Consider the following 13,307-nt stretch of genomic DNA (forward strand, 5'->3'; position numbering starts at 1 on the left):
CATTTCACCTCTCTCTTTTCTGGTTATGTTATCCAATTATTATTACTGTTCTAACTCCAATTTTAAACAAATTGTGGTAATAGTGGTAAAAGTGATATAATAATGCTCTAACATGAATCAGTTTGACCAGCTCCTGAAAATCTAAACCATTCTTTTTTTAAAAAAAAAAAAAATCAGTTTGAAGTGTTAGAAAAACATGCTAATAAACATTATAGTAGAAATGTGCTCTTAAACTTCCCAGAATAAACTCACTAGGCTAATTCAGTTTTGAGGGTTTAATACTTTCTGGTTGTTTACTGTTCTTTCTTGACTCAAACTTCTTACTTAAATATTATCAGAAAAGAAAATATGTTGTATAGTTTTATAAAAATCTCAGAGAAGGCATCTGTTTTTATTATTTGTTAATTACAGTTTAGCCTGGCAAAGCCCTTCTTTCTGGGGAATGTATAATACCCTTGAAGATGGGGTATTTTTACAAGCAAAGCTTTGCTTTGGGTCAAAAACACTATGTACACATCTCTGTGCTGGATGGAGGCCCTGAGAAAGGAGGGTACATCATGCTGATGGAGATTTTTTAGTTTTCTAATTAGCAAAATGCAGAGAGAAGAATCTCAGAGATTTGCAGCTCCATGTAGGACGATGAGCTTCTGTCCTAAAATACCCATTTTTCTACCTTTCATTGACGACATAGATATAATTCGCATAAGTAGAAGTTGAAAGTGCTTTAATGTAGCAGAAAGTGAGACACAGTGATGATAACAAAATTTATACTGTGGCATGTTAATCTTAGGCTGTTGTATCGCTTTATAAATATAATTAACAAGGTCTTATAATTACTGTGGAATATATAGGTATTAGGTGACGACTCTTCCATTTTCAGGCCAACAGCCTTGTATTACACATGTTATTGTATTCAATTTAATTTTTAATGTTTTATGGTAATGCGTAGGTATGTTTATTAATGTATTTATTTTTCAGCTTTATTGAGGTACAGTTGACAAACAAAATTGTAAGATATTTAAAATGCACACTCTGGTGTTTTCATATACATATATATTGTGAAAGGATCCAGTTAATTAATACATCCCTTACCTCACTTTATTCATTTATTTGTTTGTTTAGTGAGAACATTTAAGTTCTTTTATCTTAGCAAGTTTCAATGATATAATACAGTGCATGTTATTTTAAATATGTGTCAGTCTAGTGTGTGACCCTCATAATCGGAGACTCTCTACAAAAACAAAAATTATAAATTAAAAAAAAGTGGGTGGAATCTTAAAAAAGTGTTTATTTTTGACCACAGTATAAACTGGCTTAGAAAAAAACGAACAAATAGTTTTACTTATGGTTTTGTAGAAGAAGAAAAAAAATTTCTTTTTTAATTTCCTTTAGGAGATCCACACTCTGACACTGGTTAGATTATGTGAGTCTATTAGTAGCCACTCTCAGCTGCCTGAGCAGTTAAGTTCAATGAAAACATCTTGTGTATCAGTAGGCACCCTGAATACAGAGTCATGGTCACAGTACTGTAGGGGAACAGGGAAACAAAATATTTGCATGGCATTAAGTGTAGTCTAATAAACATCTTTATTATTACTAGGAATTTATTTTTATTATACCCCTCTTTAAACCCATTTAATTGCATTTGTGGTTTACAGAGGAATAATGAAAAATGGTAGAAATATACTTTGCTAATAACTTGCAAAGGAATTTGATGTGTTCAAAGCGACAAATGCTGAGAAAATTAGAGAAGTAGATGGATACCACTTTTGTTGATACCACTTTTGTTGGTGCAGTGGTTGAGAGTCCGCCTGCCGATGCAGGAGACACGGGTTAGTGCCCAGGTCCGGGAAGATCCCACATGCCGCGGAGTGGCTAGGCCCGTGAGCCATGGCCACTGAGCCTGCACGTCCAGAGCCTGTGCTCCACAACTGGAGAGGCCACAACAGTGAGAGGCCCGCGTATGGCAAAAAAAAAAAAAATTACTAGGGCTTGGGGGGATGGGCAAAATAGGTGAAGGGGATTGAGGCACAAACCTCCAGTTATAAAATAAATAAGTCTTAGAGATATAATGTACAGAATAGGGAATATAGTCATTAATATTTTATAACTTTAAACAGTGACAGATGGTAACTAGACTTACTGTGGTGATCATCTCGTAATATATATAAATGTCGAATCACTATATTGTACACCTGAAACTAATGTTACATGTGTCAGTTATATGTCAATAAAGAGAATTAGCTGATGATTCTTCAGAAGTGAAGTCAAATAATTACCTAACTTAACACAATTTAACATTATTTATCAAAGTTAGTGTCCTCTTTAATATATACTGTTAGGAGAGGGCAGACAGACATCAGAAGCAAGAAGAACTACAATACTGCAGCCTGTGGAACAAAAACCACATTCACAGAAAGATAGACAAGATGAAAAGGCAGAGGGCTATGTACCAGATGAAGGAACAAGATAAAACCCCAGAAAAACAACCAAATGAAGTGGAGATAGGCAAACTTCCAGAAAAAGAATTCAGAATAATGATAGTGAAGATGATCCAGGACCTTGGAAAAAGAATGGAGGCAAAGATCGAGAAGATGCAAGAAATGTTTAACAAAGACCTAGAAGAATTAAAGAACAAACAGAGATGAACAATACAATAACTGAAATGAAAAATACACTAGAAGGAATCAATAGCAGAATAACTGAGGCAGAAGAACGGATAAGTGACCTGGAAGACAGAATGGTGGAATTCACTGCTGCGGAACAGAATAAAGAAAAAAGAATGAAAATAAATGAAGACAGCCTAAGAGACCTCTGGGACAATATTAAACGCAACAACATTTGCATTATAGGGGTCCCAGGAGAAGAAGAGACATGGAAAGGACCCAAGAAAGTATTTGAAGAGATTATAGTTGAAAAATTCCCTAACATGGGAAAGGAAATAGCCACCCAAGTCCAGGAAGCACAGAGAGTCCCATACAGGATAAACCCAAGGAGACACACGACGAGACACATAGTAAGCAAATTGGCAAAAATTAAAGACAAAGAAAAATTATTGAAAGCAGTAAGGGAAAAACGACAAATAACATAAAAGGGAACTCCCATAAGGTTAACATTAACAGATGATTTCTCAGCAGAAACTCTACAAGCCAGAAGGGAGTGGCATGATATACTTAAAGTGATGAAAGGGAAGAACCTACAACCAAGATTACTCTACCCAACAAGGATCTCATTCAGATTCGATGGAGAAATCAAAAGCTTTACAGACAAGCAAAAGCTGAGAGAATTCAGCACCACCAAACCAGCTCTACAACAAATGCTGAAGGAACTTCTCCAAGTGGGAAACACAAGAGAAGAAAAGGACCTACAAAAACAAACCCAAAACAGTTAAGAAAATGGTCATAAGAACATACATATCGATAATTACCTTAAACGTGAATGGATTAAATGTTGCAACCAAAAGACTTTGGCTTGCTGAATGGATACAAAAACAAGACCCATATATATGCTGCCTAGAAGAGACCCACTTCAGACCTAGGGACATATACGGACTGGAAGTGAGGGGATGGAAAAAGATATTCCATGCAAATGGAAATCAAAAGAAAGCTGGAGGGGCTTTCCTGGTGGCTCAGTGGTTGAGGGTCCCCCTGCCAATGTGGGGGACACAGGTTCGTGCCCCGGTCCGGGAGGGTCCTGTGTGCTGCAGAGCGGCTGGGCCTGTGAGCCGTGGCCGCTGGGCCTGCGCGTCTGGAGCCTGTGCTCTGCGATGGCAGAGGCCACAGCAGTGAGAGGCCCGTGTACCGCAAAAAAAAAGAAAGCTGGAGTATCAATACTCATATCAGATAAAATAGACTTTAAAATAAAGAATGTTACAAGAGACAAGGAAGGACACTGCATAATGATCAAGGGATCAATCCAAGAAGAAGATATAACAATTATATATGCACCCAACATAGGAGCACCTCAATACATAAGGCAACTGCTAACAGCTATAAAAGAGGAAATTGACAGTAACACAATAATTAAGAGGGGAACTTTAACACCTCACTTACACCAATGGACAGATCATCCAAACAGAAAATTAATAAGGATACAGAAGCTTTAAATGACACAATAGACCAGGTAGATTTAATTGATATTTATAGGACATTCCATCCAAAAACAGCAGATTACACTTTCTTCTCAAGTGCTCATGGAACATTCTCCAGGATAGATCACATCATGGGTCACAAATCAAGCCTCAGTAAATTTAAGAAAATTGAAATCATATCAAGAATTTTTTTTGACCACAATGCTATGAGATTAGAAATGAATTACAGGGAGAAAAACGTAAAAAAAACAAACACATGGAGACTAAACAATACATTATTAACTAACCAAGAGATCACTGAAGAAATCAACGAGGAAATCAAAAAATACCTAGAGACAAATGACAATGAAAACACGACGATCTAAAACCTATGCGATGCAGCAAAAGCAGTTCTAAGAGGGAAGTTTATAGCTTTACAAGCCTACCTCAAGAAACAAGAAACATCTCAAATAAACAATCTAACCTTACATCTAAAGGAACTAGAGAAAGAAGAATAAACAAAATCCAAAGTTAGCAGAAGGAAAGAAATCATAAAGATCGGAGCAGAAATAAATGAAATAGAAACAAAGAAAACAATAGCAAAGATCAATAAAACTAAAATCTGGTTCTTTGAGAAGATAAACAAAATTGATAACCATTAGACTCATCAAGAAAAAGGAGAGGACTCAAATAAAAAAAATTAGAAATGAAAAAGGAAAATTTACAACAGACACCGCAGAAATACAAAGCATGCTAAGAGACTACTACAAAAAACTCTGTGCCAATAAAATGGACAACCTGGAAAAAATGGACAAATTCTTAGAAAGGTATAACCTTCCAAGACTGAACCAGGAAGAAATAGAAAATATGAACAGACCAATTACAAGTAATGAAATTGAAACTGTGATAAAAATCTTCCAACAAACAAAAGTCCAGGACCAGATGGCTTCACAGGTGAATTCTATAAAACATTTAGAGAAGAGCTAACACCCATCCTTCTCAAACTCTTCCAAAAAATTGCAGAGGAAGGAACACTCCCAAACTCATTCTATGAGCCCACCATCACCCTGATACCAAAACCAGAAAAAGATACTACCAAAAAAGAAAATTACAGACCAATATCACTGATGAATATAGATGCAAAAATCCTCAACAAAATACTAGCAAAGAGAATCCAACAACACATTAAAAGGATAAATATATATATATATATATATATATATATATATATATATATATACACACACACACACACACACACACATATATATATACTGTTAGGATTACAGTGAGTCATTGTTTAGAAGCTGCCCAAAGAAGTCTTTAGAAACACTCCTTTTTGTAAACCAGGTTAGTTCATAAGAGATAACATGATTGAGTGAAAGCCAGATACAAATATATAGTTTCACAAAGCAGTGTTCTCACATTACCTACTTTTCTTAATAAAAACCAAAAATTTTAGCCAAAAGTTTGGAGGTATTCTAAGAAACCCTTATGATTGATATTATGAAAACACATTTTCCTTCTGAGCATAAATTTACTTTGCCATCCAGATATATCTTCTTGGAATTTCGATCAGTGAAATTTAGTATATTTAGTTCAATAATGAAATTTTCTTCATCTCACGTGTAATTTTGAATACCTACTGGGTTAGTCAGGCTTTACGCTTAATGCCTTATGCTCCTCTATATAGAAAATATAATTTGGGACTTTGAACAGGTAAAATTCCCCTTCTGGTATGTTTACTAAACTTCTACGGTTTTCACAGTTATAGAATCATTTGTCTTCACATTTTTTGACTTTAGAAAAACATTTTTGTATATCTCATATTAAGAATTAAGTTTTCGGGTTTACCTGGTGGTGCAGTGGTTAAGAATCTGCCTGCCAGTGCAGGGGACATGGGTTCGAGCCTTGGTCCGGGAAGATCCCACATGCCGTGGAGCAACTAAGCCCGTATGCCACAACTACTGAGCCTGTGCTCTAGAGCCCGCGAGCCACAACTACTGACGCCGGCACACCTAGAGCCCATGCTCTGCAACAAGAGAAGCCACCACAATAAGAAGCCCGTGCACTGCAACGAAGAGTAGCCCCCACTTGCCGCAACTAGAGGAAGCCCGCATGCAGCTACAAAGACCCAACTCAGCCAAAAATTAATTAATTAATTAATTTTTAAAAAGGAATTAAGTTTTCTTGGAGTTATGTTTTCATAGTCATTAGTGGAAATGCAGTTTTTAGTAACCAAACTATTGCTTTCTCTTATAACCAAAGCCATGACTCATTTAGTCATGGAGTGCTCAGAGCTTGCTTAATAGAAGATTTTATCATGAAAACATATAAATCTCCATTGAAATACCATGGTAAGTTTTTTTTGTTCAAAACAATTTGTCCTTATAGAGCACCTGGAGAAAACAGTTCCTGATGGGGCCTAAATTTTGCAACTATATCAAAGACCAGGTATTAAAATTGCTATTATTGAGCTGATCACTGTGCAAAAATTTGCCAGGAATTTAACAAATAACAAGGAAACCACCTGATGAGAAAGAAGTGAGGTCAACTGAAGAACAGTTAGTACCACCACCACCACAATGGCTCAGAAAAATTGCTTTGATTGAAAAGGGAGGGTTTATGTGACTGTTAGGGAGATGTCTTACATTCATCATTCATATGTTCATTCCTTCTGTTGTTTAGTGAGCACATATTTTAAAATACATACTGTGCTTACCACTTAGCGATAATGATTGCTCTAGTTCCTGTTCCTAGGGGACAGAATGTTTGAAATCCAAGAGTAACAATTAAATAAGAAATTGTCTTCTCTTCTTGGTGGTTCTGTGTTAATATGGGAAAATTCTGCAAGGCATCTGGTCACTCCTTGATTCAGCTGGTGACTCTCAGAGAACTCATCAGAGAACTGAGAGTTATCTGTGTAATTAATTGAATTGGATTTGACCCAAACTGTTCAGAAGTCCTAGGGACTTTGGGAAAACCAAGAAGTTATTCAACTTCTAGGATTCAGAATGGATATATAGAAGAATTGTAGAAGCACGTGGAGGAAAAAAATGACAAGGAAAACATTTAGTGATTGACAGTTAAGTCAGTGAGACAGGCAGTAAATTGTACTAAGTTTAATGAAAAAGACTGAATTACTCTGTATTGAGACTTAAAGATAATTTCTAAGGGTAACAATAATGTACATCCTATATCCTATAGATTTCCATCCTTGTAAAGGATGAGCAAAACAATGTGTTGATCTTTCTTTCTTTCTGATCATTGAGACTGCCATCATCATTCTTCTAATTAGGGCAGTTTTCCTAATCTTAGGAGAAGATTTTTTCCTAAGATTTTACCTAATCTTTCCTAATCTTCCTAGCAGGAAGTGGACAACTATTCTTTTTTTTTTTTAAAACATCTTTATTGGAGTATAATTGCTTTACAGTGTTGTGTTAGTTTCTGCAGCACTATTTACAGTAGCCAGGACATGGAAGCAACCTAAGTGTCCATCGACAGATGAATGGATAAAGAAGATGTGGCACATATATACAATGGACTATTACTCGGCCATAAAAAGAAATGAAATTGAGTTATTTGTAGTGAGGTGGATGGACCTATAGTCTGTCATACAGAGTGAAGTAAGTCAGAAAGAGAAAAACAAATACCGTATGCTAACACATATATGTGGAATCTAAAAAAAAAAGTTCTGAAGAACCTAGGGGCAGGACAGGAATAAAGACGCAGACCTACTGGAGAATGGACTTGAGGACCCGGTAAGGGGGAGGGGTAAGCTGGGACAAAGTGAGATAGTGGCATGTACATATATACACTACCAAACGTAAAATAGGTATCTAGCGGGAAGCAGCCGCATAGCACAGGGAGGTCAGCTCAGTGCTTTGTGACCACCTTGAGGGGTGGGATAGGGAGGGTGGGAGGGAGGGAGATGCAAGAGGGAAGAGATATGGGGGTATGTGTATATGTATAGCTGATTCACGTTGTTATAAAGCAGAAACTAACACACCATTGTAAAGCAATTATACTCCAATGAAGATGTTAAAAAAAAACACACTTCACTCAGTTAAATTGCTTTACTATAAAAAAAGAAAAATATACTAAAGCAAAATATGTTTTTCCCCATCACATTAAGACAGAATAGCTTTCATTAATAAAAAGAAAGTCAAACAAACCAAAAAAAATTGAAATCCATATTTGATATCTAAACTAAAGTACTTACAGACCCATGTAAAGAAATGACCTTTATTTTCTTTAGAACAAAGTTGTATGTGTATACACATTTGTGTGTATGTCTATTCTATAATACACATTTTAGAAAACCAGAAGAGGGGCATGGAGTTGGTAAGTTTAGTCCAAAATGCCTAGATGATCCTTTAAATCCAGGTTATATCTTTTATTTCTTTATAAATATTCTATGGTTCAGCAGCATCAAGAGAAAGAAAATTAAATTTAAGGAGGAGAGGGCATTGTATATTCAAGTTCTATAGAGCAGAATAGGGCCAACTTCTGGAAACTGTTGGAATAAGGACATAAGCAAGGTAAGGAGGCTCCTGGTAAAACAGTGCTGACCTTCAGACCCACCTGATTTCTAGGTAGGAACCTTGAGGGGAAGAGGAACACTTTGTTTGACTTAGTGTTTCCAGCCCTAGCTAAGTGCCTACCATACAGTATGGACAAAAAATGGATAGTGGATAAATGATGGGACGGACATCAGCAGAGATCATAGGTGACATAGACAGCCTGGTTCAATGAAAAGAGCCTGTGATCTGAATGAAGCTAGGCAGGCCTGGCTTTGAATTCTAGCTCTGACGCCCTCTTTCCTGTGTAACCTGACAACTGTTATTTTACCTACTGAGAGTATGGTTTCTCTGTTGTAAAATGGGGTTATTTGCTATTGGGATTTCAGGGAGCCAATACCAGTCTTTCACCCATGAGTTCTGAACGGGCTGTAAGAATGATGGCAATTGAAATGTCAGCTTAAAAGGCATCTGATAAAGGCAGCTGGAGATATGGTTTAACTCTGTGACCAAATGGTCTTGCTAATAGTCTTGTCCTAAATCAATGGAAATATGAGGAGTAAGAATACAACTCCCCTCAACACCTACCCCTCAGGGCTTTATGATTTCATTTAGGTAGGCCATCAGTAAGTCTTAGCTTTCACTCTTCTCTCTCCATCAGAGTTTCAATATTTTGTAAATCAGTTGCAATGAGTATAAAGCCTGGTATGGGGTTAGGGGGCACATAGGGAGGGAATCCAGGACAGAGAAACCCTAGATTTTTAACAAGTAAGAGACCCATGCACAGGTTTCTTGAATGTGCTAGACTAAGAGTAATGCTTATAATAACCAATACATTTAAAAAATATTTCCTAATTTAAAAATAAAACTAATAACTTTTTAGTAAGTTATCTTAACATTACAGATATTTTGATTTGGTTAAGAGTCTTGAATCAAATGAATAATGTGAAAATTAATTCATAAATCTTAGATATCAGAAAGTGAAAAGAATTTGTGAGTTGTTGGATAACACTTCTATTTATATACATTAGCTTTTCCTGGATCACTTGACTGCCAGTATTTCATCTTAAGAGTGGCAATTAAGAATGGGAAAACATCCCCCATCCCACCCTTCCCCAGGTTTAGAATCCACTAAAACTTGTGGGATGAACATTTTACCCAAATATAGACCTTTTTGTGATTAAGTTAATTTACTCTTTTCAAACTGTGACATCCTGTTTATAAGAAAGAAGACTTATAAAAAGTCATCTGAAGCATGAACTAACTTCTAAAATCAACATTTTGGTGAACTTATGTGTTAAGTGAGTCACAACTATTTGGATGAGGATTTTCTGGTTTTGAAAGAGAAAGTACTTGGGAAAAAATGTCATTCTGGTTTCATTGAAATGGAAACATTTTAAAAATGGAATTTGCTAGTGAGCCTATCATATAACAAATTTCCACACACATTTCTTAAGTCACTTTGTGAATTTGTAGAGCTGCATCCCCCATGGGCCAAGTCTTAACCATCACAGTATGCATTTAGCCTTTGTAATCCTCCCCAGAAATTACATTTTAATAAATGCTGCACAAGGTAAAAATTTTTACAATATTTTGAGGGTAATGTTATTGACTTTATAAACTGAATCTTGAAAATTATTCTTTGTCCCAAAAGAAAGCTGAACTTGTATCTGTTCATATTATTTGCCTGATAAAAAAAGGTTCTCTTTTTACTCTGACCCTTTAGTAATTTGAAAATGTCATTGTGGGCAACTCACAGTCTAATTTATAATTAGAGAGTAATGTTACATTCAAAATTTTATATTTGATTTTTAATGTGTATTTGCTGTTTCTTAGCTGTTCTTCTGAAGGTACAGGTTAAATTTTGTGAATTGAGTACGTCCGTCACCCCTGTTTAAGCAGCCCTAGTCTCTGTGCTGTTGATCCTAAAATCTTTATCTCCTGCTCTGCCCTATTAAGTGTTAGATTACTATTTAAGGATCCTGCTGGCTATCTTGCCTGTTGGTACCTCAAGCACTTCAAATTTATTATGTCCCAGTTTGAATGACTTTTCCTTTTATTGTCACTGTTCCTTCCCCTGTGTTTCCTGTTCAGTTGCTGGTACCATCTCCCAATGAGGGTCTGTGGTCTCTGGTCATCCTATACCCCTTCCTTTCACTTATCACACCAACTATCTAGTTGTCAGTCCCTGACAATTCTGCCTCAAAAGTCTCTTCTTTCTATCCCAGTCTAACTCAGGCACAATCATTGCTTAGCTAGTTCAGAACAAAGTTTCTCATGGGGCTTCTCTGTCAATCCTCCTCTCTCGGCCACCAGATCTTTCTGTGCATATCGTCAAACACGAATCTGCCTATAAACTTTTACCTACTCCCCCTTACTTTAGGAGCAAGTCTTTACAACCTGCTACAACTTATTTTTTCTAGATTCCCCTCTTCTACCTGTCTGCTCCCTTGACCCCCTTCCAAATGTAGCTTTAGTCAATACTAACAGTCCTTTGAATATATCAAATATTTTCACACTGAACTTTTCTGTTTTGATCCTCATTATTTAAGATTCACCTTCTGTCTTCTCATTTTCACCCTTCCAGAAGTAAAAATCATTTCTTCTGTGTCCTCTCATAGTACTTTTTATTCACTTTCCCTATCACTTTTCCCTATACCCCATTGTGGTTAATTGTCTATGTGAGGCTTTCTCAGGCTAAATTATGAATTTCTCAAGAGAGAGACATGCTTTCTTCTATTGTGAAAAAAACTCACAACTGTTTCAGTGTTTGAAACTTAATTTAAGTGCCCTATTAATATGTGCTAAAGTTGGGATGTATTGAAATGTATTCAGATTCTCATAGGTGCAGTTACTATACCACATGAATGGAGAAGTAACATAGATTAAAGCAAAAGAACTCCTTTGCCAATTTTTTCTTGAGAGCTAGGGATTTAAATTTGTGACAAACATGGGAATTCCTCTGAAAAGTCAGCGAATAATGAATGGCAGTATCACCTGCAAGTTACTGTTTATTCAAAGTAGACCCACCAAGGCATTGTCTCTGGCATTTGTTATCAATCCATTGTATTGATATTTTAAAATAAGAACTACTTTCTGTCCGAGTTGACTTTGAATTGATTGGTTTGCATGTATTGATTGGTTAGCATGAATTGATAGGCAATAGGATAAAGATACAAAGTTAAATGCATACCAAAAAAAGTGTCATCTCTGTTTCCCATTTGTTGCAATAGAGGTGGAAAGAGAAACTAATATGCATGGAATAATTAAGTGCTACACTAGTTGAGATCAATTATAATAAACAAAAAAGAAACACGGGACAAGGAAAAATTGTTACTATCTGGAGAAGTAATGAAAGGTCTTATTAAGAACTTCCTAATACCTGAAACTAATAAAATATTGTAAATCAACTGTACTTCAATTTAAAAAATTGAAAAATAGATAAGGATTAATTGAGTGAAAGCAAGGAATTCCATATGAACAAAATAACATGGATCAACTGACAAGACGATTTCCGTGTTTAGAAAGCCAAAATTTAGTTGATAATTTTAGCAGGAATCTATATTATTTACTTTTATGAATATGAAGTTATTTTGTCCTACTTTGTTTTTCTCTCACAGGTGGATCAGATATTGAATATCTAGACTTCTATAAGCCTGTCGTATGGTTTTGGATCCTTGTAGGGCTTGCTTACTTTGCTGCTGTCCTGAGCATGATTGGAGACTGGCTCCGAGTGATATCAAAAAAGACAAAAGAAGAGGTAAGAAACAAGAAGTGTGCAAAAACAATGTTATTTAGCTAATTCAGTAAGGTTATTTTTAAACTTTTTTTTAACATTTATTTTTTTAAATATTTAAACATTACTTAAAAATTTTAATGTTTATGTTTGGTGTAAATTTGCTGTATGAGGCTATCAGTCACATGAGGTATAATTTATTGATTTAACCAAAGCTTACTAAGTATCTCTACATGCCAGATGATATCTTGCTGCTGAGGGTAATTTGTAATGAAAAAAGATGCAATTAAAAACATTTTCTTTATTATTTTTTTTCTTTTATTTCTTTATTTCCTCAAGAACACAGAGTAAATTTTATTCCATAAAGAGACAATAGGAAATATTTGTGTCAAGATACCAGTAGCATGAAAAAGTGAATGTATTATATAATATTGAATTTTTATCGTATTCACTTATTTCCCTTTTTCTTAGGGAAAAAGTGTGTGCAAGTGCACAAGTATACACACGCATGTATTCCCCAAAGCTAGTTTGCATTATGACCAATTTCCTTGTGTACTGACTTCGGCTGTTCAAAAAGATATCTTGTTATCTATTTTGTGCAACTGTATGTACAGAAATGACCATTAGAATTTTGACTCATGAAATTTTGGAAAGTTTGAAATTTAAATCTTGATTTTGAAATTTTTTATAGTTTAGAAATTAACTTTTGATTTTATATTGAAGGGTCCAGAAGTACTTTTAGTTTGAGTGTGACAAAGTAGTGTTTTATTATGATTTCTGTGTTTCTTGCTTCTGGGTCTTAGCCAACTTTACTAATTTTTTTCAGAGCACAGCAAATCTGTAAGACCTGCAACTATAGTACCCACTGTCTTCCTTTAATTATCCCTCCATTTCATTATCTGGCATTCATACACCAAGAGACATCAGTGTCAAAATCTTTGATTGATACAACAAGCATGATTCTTCAAACATACACCCAAAA

At 35.5% G+C, this 13,307-nt stretch overlaps 1 protein-coding gene across 5 annotated transcripts in view; it reads left to right on the forward strand.

Annotated features, from left to right (window-relative positions):
• The window catches only part of KCNK2 (potassium two pore domain channel subfamily K member 2), a 221,894-nt gene that overhangs the window by 152,107 nt on the left and 56,480 nt on the right, over positions 1 to 13,307 (forward strand). For all 5 annotated transcript variants that reach the window (XM_019918636.3, XM_073803350.1, XM_019918637.3 and 2 more), the window contains exon 6: positions 12,210 to 12,349. In XM_019918636.3, the coding sequence (XP_019774195.2) occupies positions 12,210 to 12,349 (140 nt within the window). The remainder of the gene's footprint in view (positions 1 to 12,209; positions 12,350 to 13,307) is intronic.

The sequence above is a fragment of the Tursiops truncatus genome, chromosome 1, assembly GCF_011762595.2.
Source record: "Tursiops truncatus isolate mTurTru1 chromosome 1, mTurTru1.mat.Y, whole genome shotgun sequence".
NCBI lineage: Eukaryota > Metazoa > Chordata > Mammalia > Artiodactyla > Delphinidae > Tursiops > Tursiops truncatus.